Source organism: Plecotus auritus (genome assembly GCF_963455305.1).
Source record: "Plecotus auritus genome assembly, chromosome: 6".
Taxonomy (NCBI): Eukaryota; Metazoa; Chordata; class Mammalia; order Chiroptera; family Vespertilionidae; genus Plecotus; species Plecotus auritus.
Genome location: NC_137773.1, coordinates 58,975,366 through 58,991,438, shown reverse-complemented (window position 1 = coordinate 58,991,438; position 16,073 = coordinate 58,975,366). Strand labels below are relative to the sequence as shown.

Here is a 16,073-nt window from a genome sequence, read left to right as displayed (position 1 = left end):
AGTGGGGTAGGGAAGGCAGCCAATAAAATTTATTGATTTTTAAAGTGTTTTTGTTAATGTATTCTTCTTCAATCACCAAAAAGTTCAACTGATGACATGCATGAAAACAGGCAAATCCTAAGTGCTGTTTTTAGGAGCCTGTCTGCTCTCTGTGCTCTCACTTGCAATTGTGTTAACACGGTCTCCTCTTCTTTTCCTGCACCCTTTCTCTTCTCGTTTTTCGTTGTCTTTTCCTTCTTGTATGTCTGGGTCTTGTCATGCCCACTCAATAGTATCTCCTCCTGCAGAGCCCATTGATGTTCACAGACCAAGCCCAGCAGGATGTCATCATGGTCCTCAAGTTCCCCTCCAACTCCCCTGTCACTCACGTGGCAGCCAACACCCAGCCTGGTTTGGTGACTCCTGCTGTGATCACAGTCACCGCTAACAGGCTATTTGCTGTGAACAAGTGGCACAACCTTCCTGGTAAGAAAAGAAACATCATTATATAAGGCATGGTAACTGATGAACACTGGATAAAGATATTGTACTATCTACTCAAATATATCTCTCAACGATTAAGCTTTTTAACTTTGAAACATTATTCAGAATCAAAATGTTTAATAATGTGAAAGGCTTAAAGAAATCCCATATGAGGCATATAATACAAATGTTAAAACAGACTATTCTTTGGCATCTGGTAGTTTGTCTTTATTCTTAGGAGATAAATACTATTTCTAACATAATATTTTAATATAACAACATTTCTATATTATAAGGTTTATGCATTTATTTATCAAATGTACCCTTTTTCCCACTTATTCATTTACTCAGTAGACATTTCTGATTGTCTACTATGTGCCTTTGGTGTGTGACATGGTAGTATTGTTGTGGATGATAGAAAAAAGAATATTTAAATTGTCTGCCAAAACCCTAAGTACATTCCTTCTTCCATTCAGTGCTGAATAGTTATGGTAGGTACTGACGGCAAGGTACTGAAGTAACCATTAGAATCATAAACCATCAGCATGTAAGCGACATTAGAGTTCATCTAGTCCAGCCCCATGTTTCTCCCGTGGAGACACAGCCGCAGGGAGCTCTCCTCGTTCAGTGTCACGTGGCCAGTCAATGGCAGGGCCAGGTTTGCACCCATGTTTTCTGACTCAGACTTTATGATCATCCCTCTGTGGTTTAGTGCCTCTCATTAGAACAGGAATGTTGGGATCTGGATTTAGCACTGTTCTTTTTGGCCACTAGTTAGAAAATCAAGTCCTATAGATTATAGGCTTTTCCCCCACAAGCTATTGTTTTAGGTGGGAAGTTTTTAAAAAAAGATTTTAATAGTCTGTTAACTTGTCATTAAATCTGTAAAGTGTAAAAGCACTGCACATTATAATACCTGAATTGTTTGCAGAATATATATATATATATATATATATATATATATATATATATATGGTTTTGAACAAGGGCCTTATGCCAAATTAAATGGAAGAGTTTTTATAATGAGATAGAATTGAATTGTCGTTCAAACAAAAATTTGGCACACTGACTATGCTCAGTAAGGTACCCATGATGAAGAATCTGTGTTGGTATCAGAATTTGTTAGATACAGAACATTTTTTTTGGCCATTAGAAATGAAATGAATGCCAATATTTGATTAGAGAACAGATTTCAGAAAAAGTTCAGAAGGTAAAAATCAAGGCAGACATTTTTCTTCAAGTGAACTTATTTTAGAGAGGTAAATGTGTGCAAATATATACTTACTAGAGGCCCAATGCATGAAATTCGTGCAAGGGGCTCGGCCCTCACAGCCCCGGCTGTGTCCAGAAGGTCGTTCAGCTGTCTGGTCTAATTAGCATATTATGCTTTTATTATTACAGATATTTTGGGACCAAAGATTATAATTTGATTAACAAATGTGATTTTTGGAGTCTCTAAATGCCACTCATTAGAGAAAAACATGCTGGTGGTGTGTTTATCAAATGCGATAAGAGGATTTGCCTACTCTGCAGTTACCCTTAGAGCTGGTGGAAGCCCCAGTGCCTGTGACATCAGGGCCACCATGGTGCTTATCCAGGGTGGCTATTGGTGGCGGCTTTCAGACCTTCTTCAGTTTAAACAGTGACACCATGTGTGAGGAGAGAAAACCTTTCCATCTACTGGAAAGCCTTAATTGTTCTCTGCCCCCATCTTTACTTTAGCTTAGCAAAGAGCTCAGCCAGAGCACCACCAGGTCTACAGCTGGGACTCAGTGTGGGCCCACTTGCTAAGCACTGATGGCCGAGCTCCTGACTCCCCTCTGGAGCAAGCCCAGTTTCCTGACTGTAAAGCTTGCTTCCTTCATGCTTGGTTGTCAGGTGTCCTTTTCCCAACTTCCAGCTTTTCTATAGATATGTAAAGTGGTTTAGGGGCAGCTTCCCTGTGCTGATGCACCACTTACTATTCCCAGCCCCGTTCACCTTACTGTAAGACAGTAGCTTGGGGACTGCATATGTTTTGCCGATTCTTTGCCTGTAATTCTCCCCAATGAGGCTGCTTTGTGCCTGTACCTTGTGCCACTCGTGGTTTCTGTCCCCACCTTCTGGCTTTACAGTATGGCCCAGCAACTCTTCACCAGATAAATACAAAGAATGGTAACATGGTAATACCTAGTGCTTAGCTTTCCACAATGTGCTCTCCAGTTCTGAGCTGTACCAGTACCTGCACCTAAAGAAATTAAGCACCCATTTTATTAAATCTGTGCCTCATTTCAGGTATATTTACATAAATCTGGTCTTTCATCCTATCTTGTGATACCTTTACCTGTCAGGATGCCTTGATTTAAAGCATGGGTGGGGAACCTTTTTTCTGCCAAGGGCCATTTGGATATTTATAACATCATTCATGGGCCATACAAAATTATCAACTTTAAAATTAGCCTGCTGTATTTGATCAAACATTTAATTAACTCACCCGTATTGCGTTGGCAGAACCAGACCAAATGATTTTGTGGGCTGGACGTTCCCCACCCCTGATTTAAAATATATGTCAAAACATCCCTAACAGTTTTCTTCAATGAATATCAAATTCATATTACACTATTGGAGAGGGGTATTAGATTCTGTTTCTTTTCTGAGAGCCTGTGATTTCCACAGCTTGTTGATTAGCCCGCTGGCTCCTTGTCATTTATTTCAGTTGCTGAGTCTTGATTTAGGGAAAAAAAAAATACCTTTACCCTTCCTTCTCATCTAAAAGCCCTTGCAGAACCTCCAGGGTAAAAAATCAGCTAATGTTTATAGAACACTAGAGGCCTGATGCACAAAGATTCATGCAAGGATGGGCCTTCCTTCCCCTGTCTGCTGGCACCACCTTCGCTCCCACCGGAGCCACCTTTCCGCCTTCCCATGCTGCCCAGAGGCCCTGAGAGACTGGGGTGGTGTGGAACACCTGCATCCTGCCCCCGCCGCGCCTGCATATGCAAATTAACCCGCCATCTTTGTTGGGTTAATTTGCATACTCCTGATTGGCTGGTGGGCGTTGCAAAGGTACAATTTGCATCTTACTCTTTTATTAGTGTAGATATTCTAAGTTCTAAATACTGTTTTAATCACTTTACATGTATTCCCCCAACAGCCTTAGGATGTAGATTCTGTATTTAGGTTGAACCATATCAAATTGCCATTTTTAATCAGTTAAGATGTCAGGGTATTGGTAATTTCATATGGTTTAGCCTAATAAACCTGTCTAACCCATGGTACAGATTAGGAAACACACAGAGACTGCATAACTTGACCAAGGTCACACAGGCAGTCAGTGGCAGAGCTAGGACTTGAGACATGACCAAAGATGGTTGACCTCCTAAACCTTTCACTGACAGTTTGCTTTTAACATTTCAACGAGGCCGGATTCTCCAGGTGCTAGTGTTGGTCAGTACTGGTATTACTGGAAGTAAATGGGACTGTGTGGTACATCAGAGGCTGTGGTACACTTTCCCGATCATTCCCTGTCAGCATGTGTCCTGTGGTTTCTTTACTGGCAGAGCCAGTAATCAGCAAAGAAAATATTTTCAGCAAAAAAGAGTGAGTCCTATGACTTCCTTTCTCCAGCTATTTTAATTTCTTATAAACACTCAACTATAATTTTTTGAGTGCTATTATTGTATTTACTCAGTTATTTTATCTTCCAAACATCCTTGAAAAGTCGGTATTTACTAACGGGGGAAATGGTGACATAATAAATTTAGAATCTAGTGAACTCATTGGAATGTACCCCATTTTTTCCCCAGCCCCTCAAGGACAGTCAGAAAGACTCCCTAAAATCAGATGGTTTTAAGCAGAGCTCTAATACCCACCAAGCAGCATAGAAATGCTTGAGTCTATAAAAGGTAGATACTGAGCAGGGTGAATGGCTGAGTCATTTGGGGAAAATTATTTGGAAAAGGGCCCAGCACTTAACTATCAGAATTATAAAACTGAAAAGATCATTTATTCTAAACCCTTCATTTTGGGATTTATGACTTGCCCAAGGTTGCATCACCAGCCGCTGGCCCTACACCCCTCTACCCAGAGACCTCTGCCCTTCACAGGGAGACAGCCTACAAAATCTCTTCTCAATTACCAAAAAAGCAAGCCTGAGCCTTTAGAACCGTTTTGAGAATTGAACCAACTATTCTTAGTATGGATTGATTTTTGTTACGCATTTGCTTCTTAGGGTATTTTAAAATAGAAACCATGGAAATAGTAAATATTAATAAAACTTAAAAGAAAAACCTCAAACCTTTAGGAAAATATTTCCGTCAAATGCATTTAACTAAAACATTTATCTGCAGATAGCTTTCTTTATTTTTATTCAAACTTTCAATTGATTGATTTTAAGTGATGGATGAAACAGTAAATGTTCCCTGACGTAGAGCCTTCTCTTTCTCCATCATAAATTGACGTTTTCGTGGATCCTTTGTGCTGCAGCATTCAAAACTGCCTTTTAAAAAGTAACAAAAAAAATAGTATTTGCTACAGTCAGCAGATGGTTGTCACATTTTGTTTTCAGTGCGCTTTACCACTTAATTTTGTTTTGTTGCAGCATCAGAGGTTGCCAGTCAAGCATCTGCTCTAGCTTATGGCCCAGGACTGGAGCCACTGTGATGGCACAGGTTCAGAACAGCACTAATCTAAAATAAATGTTTAATAAGCTCGCCAGGAAAGCACCTGGATTTTTTCCCCCTTAAATTTCACAAAACTGTATAATTTGAGGGTTGGAAACAATTGTACATAAGATTTGACTTGTGCATATTTATGTGGTTTATGTTTTAAAAAATAATGCTTTTTTTAATCTTTTGTAAATTCCAGCTCATCAAGGTGCTGTACAAGACCAGCCATACCAGCTGCCAGTGGAAATCGATCCTCTCATAGGTCTGTCACTTCCTTCTCTCTTTGCGATTCATTAAGCTCTGTATGGTGGCCCTGAAGTGTAGATTACAGTTGTTTTTCACTTGCTGGTTGCTGGGAATGGAATTTTCCTGATAAACCATTTGCATGCAAATTGGAATGCAATGAGCTGTGGCTATGCTGGTATTTCATCAACTCCCCCTCGTTGGTTTGCCTAATTTGAACAGGCCTAGGACGCGTGTCACTGAAAATTAATATGGATGCTGTAATAATGTGTGATTGAGAATGCGCATGAAGTACTGTCAGGATAATATTGGATCTTTTCATCACTCAGACTTGTTGATGAGCAGGAGCGAGGCGCGTTATGATGAATTGGTGCCCCAGTAATGTGATGGAGCTCCTTTGCTAGGGAAATTTTCATAATAACAGTGGGGTTCTTAGCAGCACTGTGTTGTGAAAAATAAAACTGTAGTGCCAGGGTTTCATCATTAAAGGAGATCAATCCTTTCTTCCTGGACCCTCTGTTCAGTCGGAGGGGATTAATGGGCAATTGCAGAGCAGTTTCAAAGTTGAAATATATTGCCTAGCCAATGGCAGTGTTAAGATATTCGTATTCATTTTCCTAGGGTCCTATAGCCCAATAAATTGCCATTGGAGGTTAAATTTGTTCAGGAGGAAAGAAAAAGAAAAGGGAGGAGCAGAAAGAGCCATGGGGATGAAATGAGTCCTGGCAGCAGGTGACTTAGAATGCTTACTTGCTGTTCTGCCTTTTGAGTAGGTTAGTTAAAATAGCTAGTTTTAGTATTCTTCATCCTCATGGGTGGGGATTGCAGTTGTGGCTTCACTAAGAATTTAAGCTTCGATATTAAAGATGCTATCCAATAACTTATAGGATAAAAAAAAACTTAATTGCGTAACTATGGGGTATACTACTAGTATGGGTGCTTGCCTTATGACTGTCAAATTTCCCTGGCACAAATACATTGTTAGGATTTTAAAGTCTTTAAATGAAGCATTTGAGTAAGCTGATTTAGTATCTTGAAATTCAAGATATTCCTTATGTTTATGTCATCCTTTTTGTGTTTAAAACCATTGTTTCACCAGAGAGCTAAATGGCCAAGGTTTACAGATAAACTATCAAGATGAGCTAACATAATCTTAAACTGGAAACTAAGTCATTTATCATTTCCCCAAATATAAGTGGAAATATAAGAGGTAATTATCTACATGTAGGATAAATGCTACTCTTTTTCCTAAATCTTGTTTTACTTTGAGTAGACATGATTTGCCATATATTGAAAATTTTTTAAATGCTCACTTTGGTAAAGTTTTAAAAGTCAGACAAATGATAAAACCCATTTGCTAAGCCATTTAAAGCATTATTCCTGAAGTATAGACTTACTATTTACCTTAAAACTTGACAATAAATATCCTATAGTATAAAGTCTATAATTAAATGAATTTGGCAATTACAATCCATTAGAGTAAGCATAGGTAAACATTTTTGGTAAAGGGCCAGATAGTAAATATTTTAGGGTTTGTGGGCCATAAGGTCTCAGACACAGGGACTTAACTCTGCTGGTATAACACTAAAGCAGCCATGGACAATGTGTAAACAAATGAGCATTGCTGTGTTTCAATAAAAACTTATATACAAAACCAGTCAGGGGCCAAATTGGGCCTGTGGGCCGTAGTTTTCTTTCCTGGTCCAGATCACTGGTCATTAGATTGTTTGCTCTTTTATCTCCTAAAATAATTATTTAAAACCATGTACCTTCCCACACACTTTTAAATTGACAGCTGAACAGTTTCATCACAAGTTTAAATAGTTGCAAAGTGTATAAAATTTTAAATATATCCAATGGAATCTAAATATGAAAAGGAATCACTAACATTTTGTTTTTAAAAAATGTCTAAAAATCTCTAGTTGAAAATTGTACATTATTCCTTTTTCATCTTGAATTTATATTTTCATTTTACTCCCCCTATACAATTATAACTTTAAGAATTATGGAAAATTAAACATTTTAATAAACATTATGAAACATAAAAACATTTATTAGAAATATATTTTTAAAGAAACAATTCCTGTGTTCATGGATGAATATTATTTGTTGCTGAATGGGACAGGATTTGTCAACAGTTCTGTTTAACTTTTTTGTTTTGTTATGGATGGAAACTCTGATGAATGTCACTCACATGAGCAAATAAATGGGAAAAGAAGGAGTTTTGTTTTAATAATATCACTCAAATTGTTGAGCTCTTTCTGGGTTATTGAAAACATATAGTGGTCTATTAAGAAATATCGTTATGGTCTATCATTCAACAGCCATTTTAACAGTCTGTCATGAAACTTATTTTTAATGATCTATCAATTGACAGCCTGATTAGATGCTCCTTCCATTTGATTGAAAGCATTGAATTGGAAACCACCTACACTGCAGAATGATTTGCTACCTACACATTCACTTTTCAGCGTCATATTATAGTATTTTTGAATTTTCCAATTTTTTGGCTTTCAAGAGGTTCTTATATCCTGAGGTGAAGCACATAGTAAGGTTCTAGGTAGGAGAGAAATATGCCTTAATTTAATCTAGTGGAAGAAGAGCATGCGAAAGGCGAGGTTAGAAAGGAGTCCTTAGGCAAACATGTTTCAGGCAGGAGAACATATGAAAGTTGAGGAACTAGAAATTGATTCCCTTAAAACCATCTGTGCCTGTGTATCCTTGGGGAAATCTTAAATCCCCAGGGGTATGCACACCCAAGTTTGAAGACTGCTTATCTAGACAAATAAATATACCTAATTTTCATTATGTAAAAATACTTTCAGTATTGAATCTCAGGAGTATGCCAGAGAAAACAATAAGATAAAGGAAAGGCAGTTGTGAGATATGTAGGTTGTATAGGTTGTATAGATTAGATAGGTAGACAGACAGACAGACAGATAGATAGATAGATGTTGCAATGTTAACTTATAAGTAAGCACTTACTTGGAATAAAATAATTCATCTGAATGCTCAAGGGGCAACAGCCTTTATCCGTTGGCACTTTGTGGTCAATCAATTCAAAATTATGCACATGCCCAGATCTGTTAAGCTAGGTCCTCCCAAGAGATCACACCTCAAAAGAGACCAGCATCAAAGTTTATATCATAGGAGCAAAAGTCATATAAACACTGAGAAAAAGTGGACATTTTTTACAATTTTCATGTGGAATTAAATACTATAATAACCAGTCTAGAAAGTACTATATACCTTGTTTTTAATTGCTAGGTTTCTTGGGATTAAAAAAACAACTGAACTGTATCCCACAGCTTCATCCAGTGAGATACTAATGTCTCTCTGTGATACACGGTGATACCCATACAAGTTCTCATCTGCCAGTAACTCCCCTTTGTGTGGAAGGATGGAGGAATGTTCCCAAACTGGAATCCTGCCCTTTTAACTACTGCTGTTACTTTCTAGCCCATTAATCACCCAAAAGAATATGAATCCCATTATCAAACAGTTACCTAATAACCTTACATAGTTAAGTTGTGTAGTCAGACACTAGCAGAATTTTGCAGTATTACACATGTGTATGTTTGCCATGTTGTAATGCCCTGAAGGCAGGGAATATTTTATTCCTCTCTGTCCCCAGGTGTTCCCAGCAGAGCACTGGATAGTATTTTGAACACATTTTTCTTCTGTATTATTCTCTGAGCCTTCCATTAAGTTGGCTACGTTAACTTAGTTATTATAAACAATGATATAATGTAAATATTTTCCTATTTTTATCATAATGCATTTATAGTACTTTTAAACCTACAGACTATAATACAAAATACGTAATAATCCGATGCAGAAATGTATTGTGTTTGTTCCAATTTCTGATACAATCAAGATTCTTTAGCATTGTAAGAATCATCATTTATGTTGGAGAGTTGGTGTGAAATACCCCTGAGATGACTAGAAACAAAGCTTTCTATTTGGCTGGTCTCATAATGCCAAAAAAGGCACCTCGGTGAAAATTCCTTTTCTGATAATGACATACTTGATAGTGTGTTTCTAGAGGATTATTACTCTTCCCACGTGCTTAATGTCGCTCCGTGTCTGACCTTGTGCCTTGTGACAAACCCCATCTCGGGTGCTTTGTAGCACTTTGAAAGCACACTGCCAGGCTGTCTTGTTTTATTGCTTACATAAGGGGTAAGAAAGTGGCTGCGTGCTGTGCTTTGACTTTTTCAATTACAAGTATCTTTAATAAACAGTCGTTCTCCCCTTTCCATACATGCAAGTGCAGCTGTAAACAGGGGAAAGGGGAGTTCACATCTAGTCAAATTAAAGACCTGTTACAGCCAAAGTAGTACAAGATGCTACAGTATTTCAGCCATATGACATTTAAATTCTAATATCTCTTCCTTGTGACAAAAAGTTAAAGGTAATGGATTGTCACAACACAAATCCATTCTCATGGCGATAGGTGTAATGAGATTGTCAGAAACACAAACCTAACCATGATGCAATCTGCAGATTGTAATCTAGTTTGGTCCTGCCCAAGAGCTAGAAAGCGTGTTCCGGGAGTCGCACACTCTTTTTAAATTGTAGCATGTTATTGTTTCTTTCCTCTAGGCAAAATTTCTTACTGAGATGTTGGATTTAGCTGCCCGCTTTCTTCCAGCATTCGGATGTGTTTTCCTGTTTGGTTTTTCAAATATTACTATATTTAAAATTAAAGGTCAAATATTCCTCTCCTGGAGCATGCTGCCTGTCCTCCCTCACCCCCTCTCCCAAGTATGACAAACTATAGGATTTCTTTGCACATGTGGGTTTAGTAAGCTTATTTTTTCTTCCTCTGTTCTCATAGCCAGCAATACAGGAATGCACAGGAGGCAGATCACTGACCTTTTAGACCAGAGTATTCAAGTCCATTCCCAGTGCTTTGTCATCACTTCCGACAACCGCTACATCCTCGTCTGCGGCTTCTGGGATAAAAGTTTCCGAGTCTATTCTACAGACACAGGTAACTGTTATTTTCTTCATCCGTGAACTAAAGCTTACTGTAAGTAACATTGAGACACTTAGAATGCTTTTCCTTCCAAAAATTACATGATTCTAACATTTATAAAATAAGGAAAAGACACTTTTCCCCAATCTACTATATAGTCTACCATTAAGTTAGCTTCAGCCTGTTTTTAAGAGGCAGCTTTTTATTGTAGATTTGTCACCCAGGCTTATGATGGTATGTAAATACCATATGCACATGTATTTGCATAATCTTATGACAAGAGCATATGTGGGTGCATGTGTGTGTGTGTATTTTCCCACTTTTGTATTATTTAGAGGATTTCTTTTCCTTACTGGAAATTCTCATTAGGTGTATTTCTTGGGAGTAGAAATCTTCATCCACCCAATTCTGCATAGAATCTTGCTGTAATCTACACCATCATGAAGAAAAGTAGCTGACTACTGATTTTATATGACAGCTCTTGTTAAAATATAAAGTTTTAAGTCTATATATTCATTTGCATGCAGGACAAACCAAACACAGCTCGGAATTATGACAGGAGACCTGATCCAGTAAATGCATATACATTTTTGCATCTAGGAAATGTAGAAACATTGAAAAATTTCCTGGAGACTCTTTAAAATATTTTAGAAACTGTTAGAGGATTAAATAAACATATAGTAAGTATATAGGTGAATATTTAAAAATAATTAAAATGAGATATTAATGCATTAGAACTTGATGGATACTGTGGAAGTACATATTTCAGCTAAAACAAGGCTCTACAAATATCTTGATTTAAATGTTGTGGCAATAGAAAATGCTTTCTCACTGAAATATCTAGTTTATTAAATGGTTTATAGCAAGTCATCTTTCAGTCTTGTTAATGATGTTTGTAAATGTATGAGTCCATTCTTCTGCCTTAGTAAGTACAGTGTATTGAAAAGATAATTGCTGGTATTGAAAGAGTATGTCCTAAGTGTATTTTGGTGACAATATTGTAACAGCTATGAAAGAGTAGGTAAAATAGTTTAACATGTATTGTTCCTACAATAAACCCTACAAGTTGTTTTCAGGCAGGATTTTGTTTATGTTTTATTTTATGGAATTGATGATCTGGGGTTTTTTAATAATTTGCATCTTTATTCTGTATTTCCAGAAAGAAAACCTCATCATTCAAATCCTTCTGATTAATTGGGCTTTTATTACATGTTTAGGTCTATGAGGTTGATTACTGTTGAACCTAAAACTCCTCTAGAATTCGTTAAAAATGCAATGGGGATTGATACGTTTTCCTAAAATAGCTGTATAATTATAATGAATTTTCTCTGATTTAATAACAAAATTTTAACCTTTACTTTCACCATGTGGTAATGACAACACTAGCACTATTTGACCTCAAATTGTGCTTCCTGTTTACACAAATTTTCAGATTAAAATTGCTTCATACTCTTAAAGATTTTCTTAAACATCCTTTCATATTGCACATGGTTTTTTACACATTTTTGAACATTATTTTTTGAATGTATATGCTATAAATTTCATTATTTGGTATACAGTTCCGTTAGTTTGGGCAGACCGCAGAGTCCCATAACCACCACCACAGCAGAGGTGCAGAGCAGCTCTCACCCCCAGAACTCCCTGTGCGGCTCCTTTGTGGTCAACTCTTCTCCCCCCTCAATCTCTTTGCAACCACTGATCTAGTCTTCATTTCTAGGACTTTGCCTTTTCCAGAATGTCATATAAGTGCAATCATATATTATCTCAGTCTTTGGTTTTGACGTTTGAGGGCTCTTGAGTTTATTGTCCATTCATATCATTTTTAAAAGGCATTGGATATTAATATTTGTAAAATTGACCTTACATTATATAACAGTTATAATTAAGATAATTCTTACACTCAGACAGTTCTTTAGAACTTACAAAATTCTTTCACATGCATATTGTTCCAGCCTCACAATAATCCTGTGAAATAGGACAGGTGTCCTTATCCCATTTTTCAAATGATGAAACTGAGGTTCAGAAAGGTTGATTTGTTGAAATTTGTATGGATAACAGTGACAGAACTGGGCATTGGAGCCAGCTCTTCTGACTTCAAATGTAGCGTTCTTCGTGATTATCCCATGTTATCTCATACAAGCGTTTCCTGTCGATAATTGCTGAATTTGGAAAGCACTATAATATACAACACTTAAGTTCCTAGTGTGTCTGCCATGTTACATTAGACTTAATAAACTAGATTGCATTTCTTCCCCTCTTTCCAAAATCTTTTGTTTGACTGTTTTGTTTTGTTTTTCAGATAAGTGTGTGTGTAAAACATTTCCATAAGTAGCCTTATTTTAAGCTTCATGTTAATGATACTGACTTGGCTTGTGCAATAAAAATATTTACACTTGCCAGAAAAGTTGTGAAAAAATTCTCAAATTATAGTCCTCATATCTTTCTTAATATCTTTTATACAAATAAACTCAGATGCTAGTTTTATTTAAAATAATTTCAGTTAGGATAACTATGTGTCTTACAATATGTATACATGACAATAGGAATATTAAATATATTCTCCTAAGTTTGGCAGAGAAGCAAGGGGAAAATTGTATGATCAATAACATATAATTGCTTAAAAAGGGGACATCTGTAATATTTTCAACAATAAATATAAATTTAAAATAATAATATATAATGGCTAAGCTATCACGAGTGTTGAATTCAATTATATTTTAGCACATAAGCAAAAATAAATAAATAAAAATCCTTCTCTTATTAGGTTTGGGATGGGGAGGGGGAAGAAACATGGTTGTAACAGGAAATTCTTTTGACATAAATCATGTTTTCAGGACACAACCAGAACAGCAGAGGCAACAATAAAACCTTCCCTCAGCAGTGGGAATTATTTTCAGGCCACATTTTAGATTCAGTGGTGTGGAGTCCTGAGCTTGAATTTTTTTTTATTTTTAGCACAGCTGTCAAATAAAACATTAACTAGAAAATTTGTTCTGTCAAAAAAGGGATATTCTAGTGCTTGTGGTAATATTTGATATTAGTGTGTGGAGAGGTGAACTGGTATTAAAGGAAACAAAAAACAAAGGTTGAGGAACACTTATGAGATTATCAGAAAATAATTTACCAAAAGAGCAGCAGGTATTTATATGCTGTGATTTATTTAGGAGGAGTGAACTTCAGCCTCGTAGCAATAACAAATATCACTGAGAAAGGCTGCCAGAACAGGAAAAAGTAAACTGAAAAAAATAACGTTTTTCAGAGTTGAGCCCAAAGTATACATTGTAGAGAATAAGATTAATTTGTAGTAAAGTATGAAATCCTTTATATATTAATACTTAAATGTCACTCGCTCATTTTTATCTTCCCTGACACCCAGTATACTTTTGTTCTATTTATTATTCCCACTAATCCTACCTTGTACTCTTTCTTTTATAAAACTAATCACTGTTTCTAATTATATATCTGTGTTTGTTTAATGTCTGTCTGCCCTACTAGACAGTCAGTACTCTGGGGGCAGGGACCACGTCTCTTTGCCGTGTCTATTTACCACTATACAGGTGTGAGAAGGCCTCTTGCTTGGCACTTAGTAGGTGCTTAGTAAGTGTTTGTTGAATGGGAAATCACTGTGATAACTTTTGGGACAAAATTTAAAACACTAGGAAATTGTAGTTGGAAAAGAAACTACAGTGAGCGAGTATCCATTTTCCTGACACTGATGTTCTAGATGCAGAGTGATGACTCAGCTGATGAGAATTAATAAATAAATCTTGGATCATTCTGTCACTATGCTTACTCCATCCCACTTTTACAGATAACGCTTTTCACTTTGTCCTCACATGAGCTGGAAATTACACAAGTTACCGAGTGAGTAGCTGCTCTTTTGCAAGCGCCAGGTGCATGTGGAGGGCTCTGGTTTCCTCTGCCCCACGTACCCCACATACCTCACATAGCCACTTGTAGTTATTTCACTCATTCTCACTCCTGCAGCCCACTGAGTTGATGGGTGTCTAATCTTAAATGAGCCTATTCTAAATGACCTATTTAAGTCACTCCTAGTTTATACGCTCTCAGCACACAGGTACAGGCTGAGCCAGAAGTCGCTGTACATACTCCGTGATCAAAACAATCACAATATTGTGGTTCTGTTTCTTTAGTAGTTAAAACTCACTGATTTAACCTTCAGTTTTCTAACCTGTGCTAAGAGTGATCTACTTAACTTCTCTCTTGGCCTTTGAAATCCCTGCCTCTAATTTAAGCCCACCCATTTCACACTAAACCTCCACTTTGGCATGAAAATTGTAAATGATGTGAAAATTATTACTTTTTTTCATATTTATTTGCTCTCCCCCCCTTTTTATTCTACAAAGTCTTGAATTCTTACCATATTATTTATTGATAAAGCTAGTTTTAAAAATGAAATGTTTTAATGTCAGTTTAAAAGACTGAAGGAATTAAAAAATGAATATTTTTAACATTTTGCAGTTAAAACACCTGCTTTGACCAAACTCTTTATTCACAGGAAAAAATGTTTAAAGTGTACTTTATTAACTTTGCAATTTTAGATTGAAATGAATCTGATTTTTAAGTTACTAGTAGTAGTCTTTGTGCAAGAGTGGAAACACTGTATTTGACTTTTCATTTGATTTAGAACAAGTATATTTCAATGTTTTATTTCTAAATTTGCAGCACTTAAAATAAGCTTTACATTTATTAAAATAGAAAATTAAAACAATTTAATATAAATATTTTAGTTATATTTATTATTATCTTAAAAAGTTAAATACATGTAGATGCCAATACTTAACTGAGACCTTAAGCTTTTGAATAGATTATGATGTGTTCCAAGTTAAACATGCAAACTTTTTTTCAGCTCATTGTCTTTTTTCCTTGAACATTTGAGTTATGTTCAAATGACCCCTGAAACACTTATAAAAAATAAAGTCATGGTGAATATTAAGGATAGATATTCTGTGACATTCATTTTTAGATTCTTCAGATATTTCAAAGGCAAATGTTGGCTAGAAACTATAGGGATGGAAGGGAAGATCTATAGGTATTTAATTCTTTGGAGAAGTTTGTATGAATTATAAATATCATATCTAACTAAAACAAAGATTCTAAGTGGGGCTTTACTTTTTTTCTGACACCATTATGTGAACAGTTCATCCTGTATTTGAAGCCCTAGATATATAGTAAGTTCACTGGGTTCCTTCCCCCACCCCTAAAGGCATTAGTCTAGATAAACTGCCTTAATCTCAATTTTATCATCACACCCCCCCTCCCAGGAAATTTTCATCATTCAATGAAATTAAAACAAAGAAATAATGACCTGGTTCAAATTGCAATCACAGTATATTAGTCCTTTTAGCAAAACTTAGTTCATGTAATCCTGATTTTAAAAAACAGAAGCTCTCCAAAGTGACTTACATTGAAATGCATTAAATCTTTTTTTTTTAAATATATTTTATTGATATTTTACAGAGAGGAAGGGAGAGGGATAGAGAGCCAGAAACATCGATGAGAGAGAAACATCGATCAGCTGCCTCCTGCACACCTCCCCACTGGGGATGTGCCCGCAACCAAGGTACATGCCCTTGACTGGAATCGAACCCGGGACCCTTCAGTCCGCAGGCAGACGCTCTATCCACTGAGCCAAACCGGTTTCGGCAAAATGCATTAAATCTTTACTAAGTCAGAGAGGGGTTTGTATTAGTGAAGTCTGAAGTATAGAGTACTTCTCA

The 16,073-nt window shown here is 36.4% G+C and overlaps 1 protein-coding gene and 1 long non-coding RNA gene across 4 annotated transcripts in view; one reads left to right on the top strand and one right to left on the bottom strand.

The window, feature by feature from the left end:
* Positions 1 to 16,073, top strand: part of LRBA (LPS responsive beige-like anchor protein) — a 526,493-nt gene that overhangs the window by 486,587 nt on the left and 23,833 nt on the right. For all 3 annotated transcript variants that reach the window (XM_080671788.1, XM_080671787.1, XM_080671786.1), the window contains 3 exons: positions 273 to 465; positions 5,308 to 5,370; positions 10,192 to 10,347. In XM_080671788.1, coding sequence (XP_080527914.1) covers positions 273 to 465; positions 5,308 to 5,370; positions 10,192 to 10,347 — 412 coding nt within the window. The remainder of the gene's footprint in view (positions 1 to 272; positions 466 to 5,307; positions 5,371 to 10,191; positions 10,348 to 16,073) is intronic.
* Positions 325 to 10,337, bottom strand: LOC308249834. The gene is made up of 3 exons (XR_013960783.1): positions 10,230 to 10,337; positions 8,337 to 8,466; positions 325 to 462 (listed from the first exon to the last, which is right to left on the bottom strand). It is a non-coding gene; the product is annotated as an uncharacterized lncRNA (long non-coding RNA).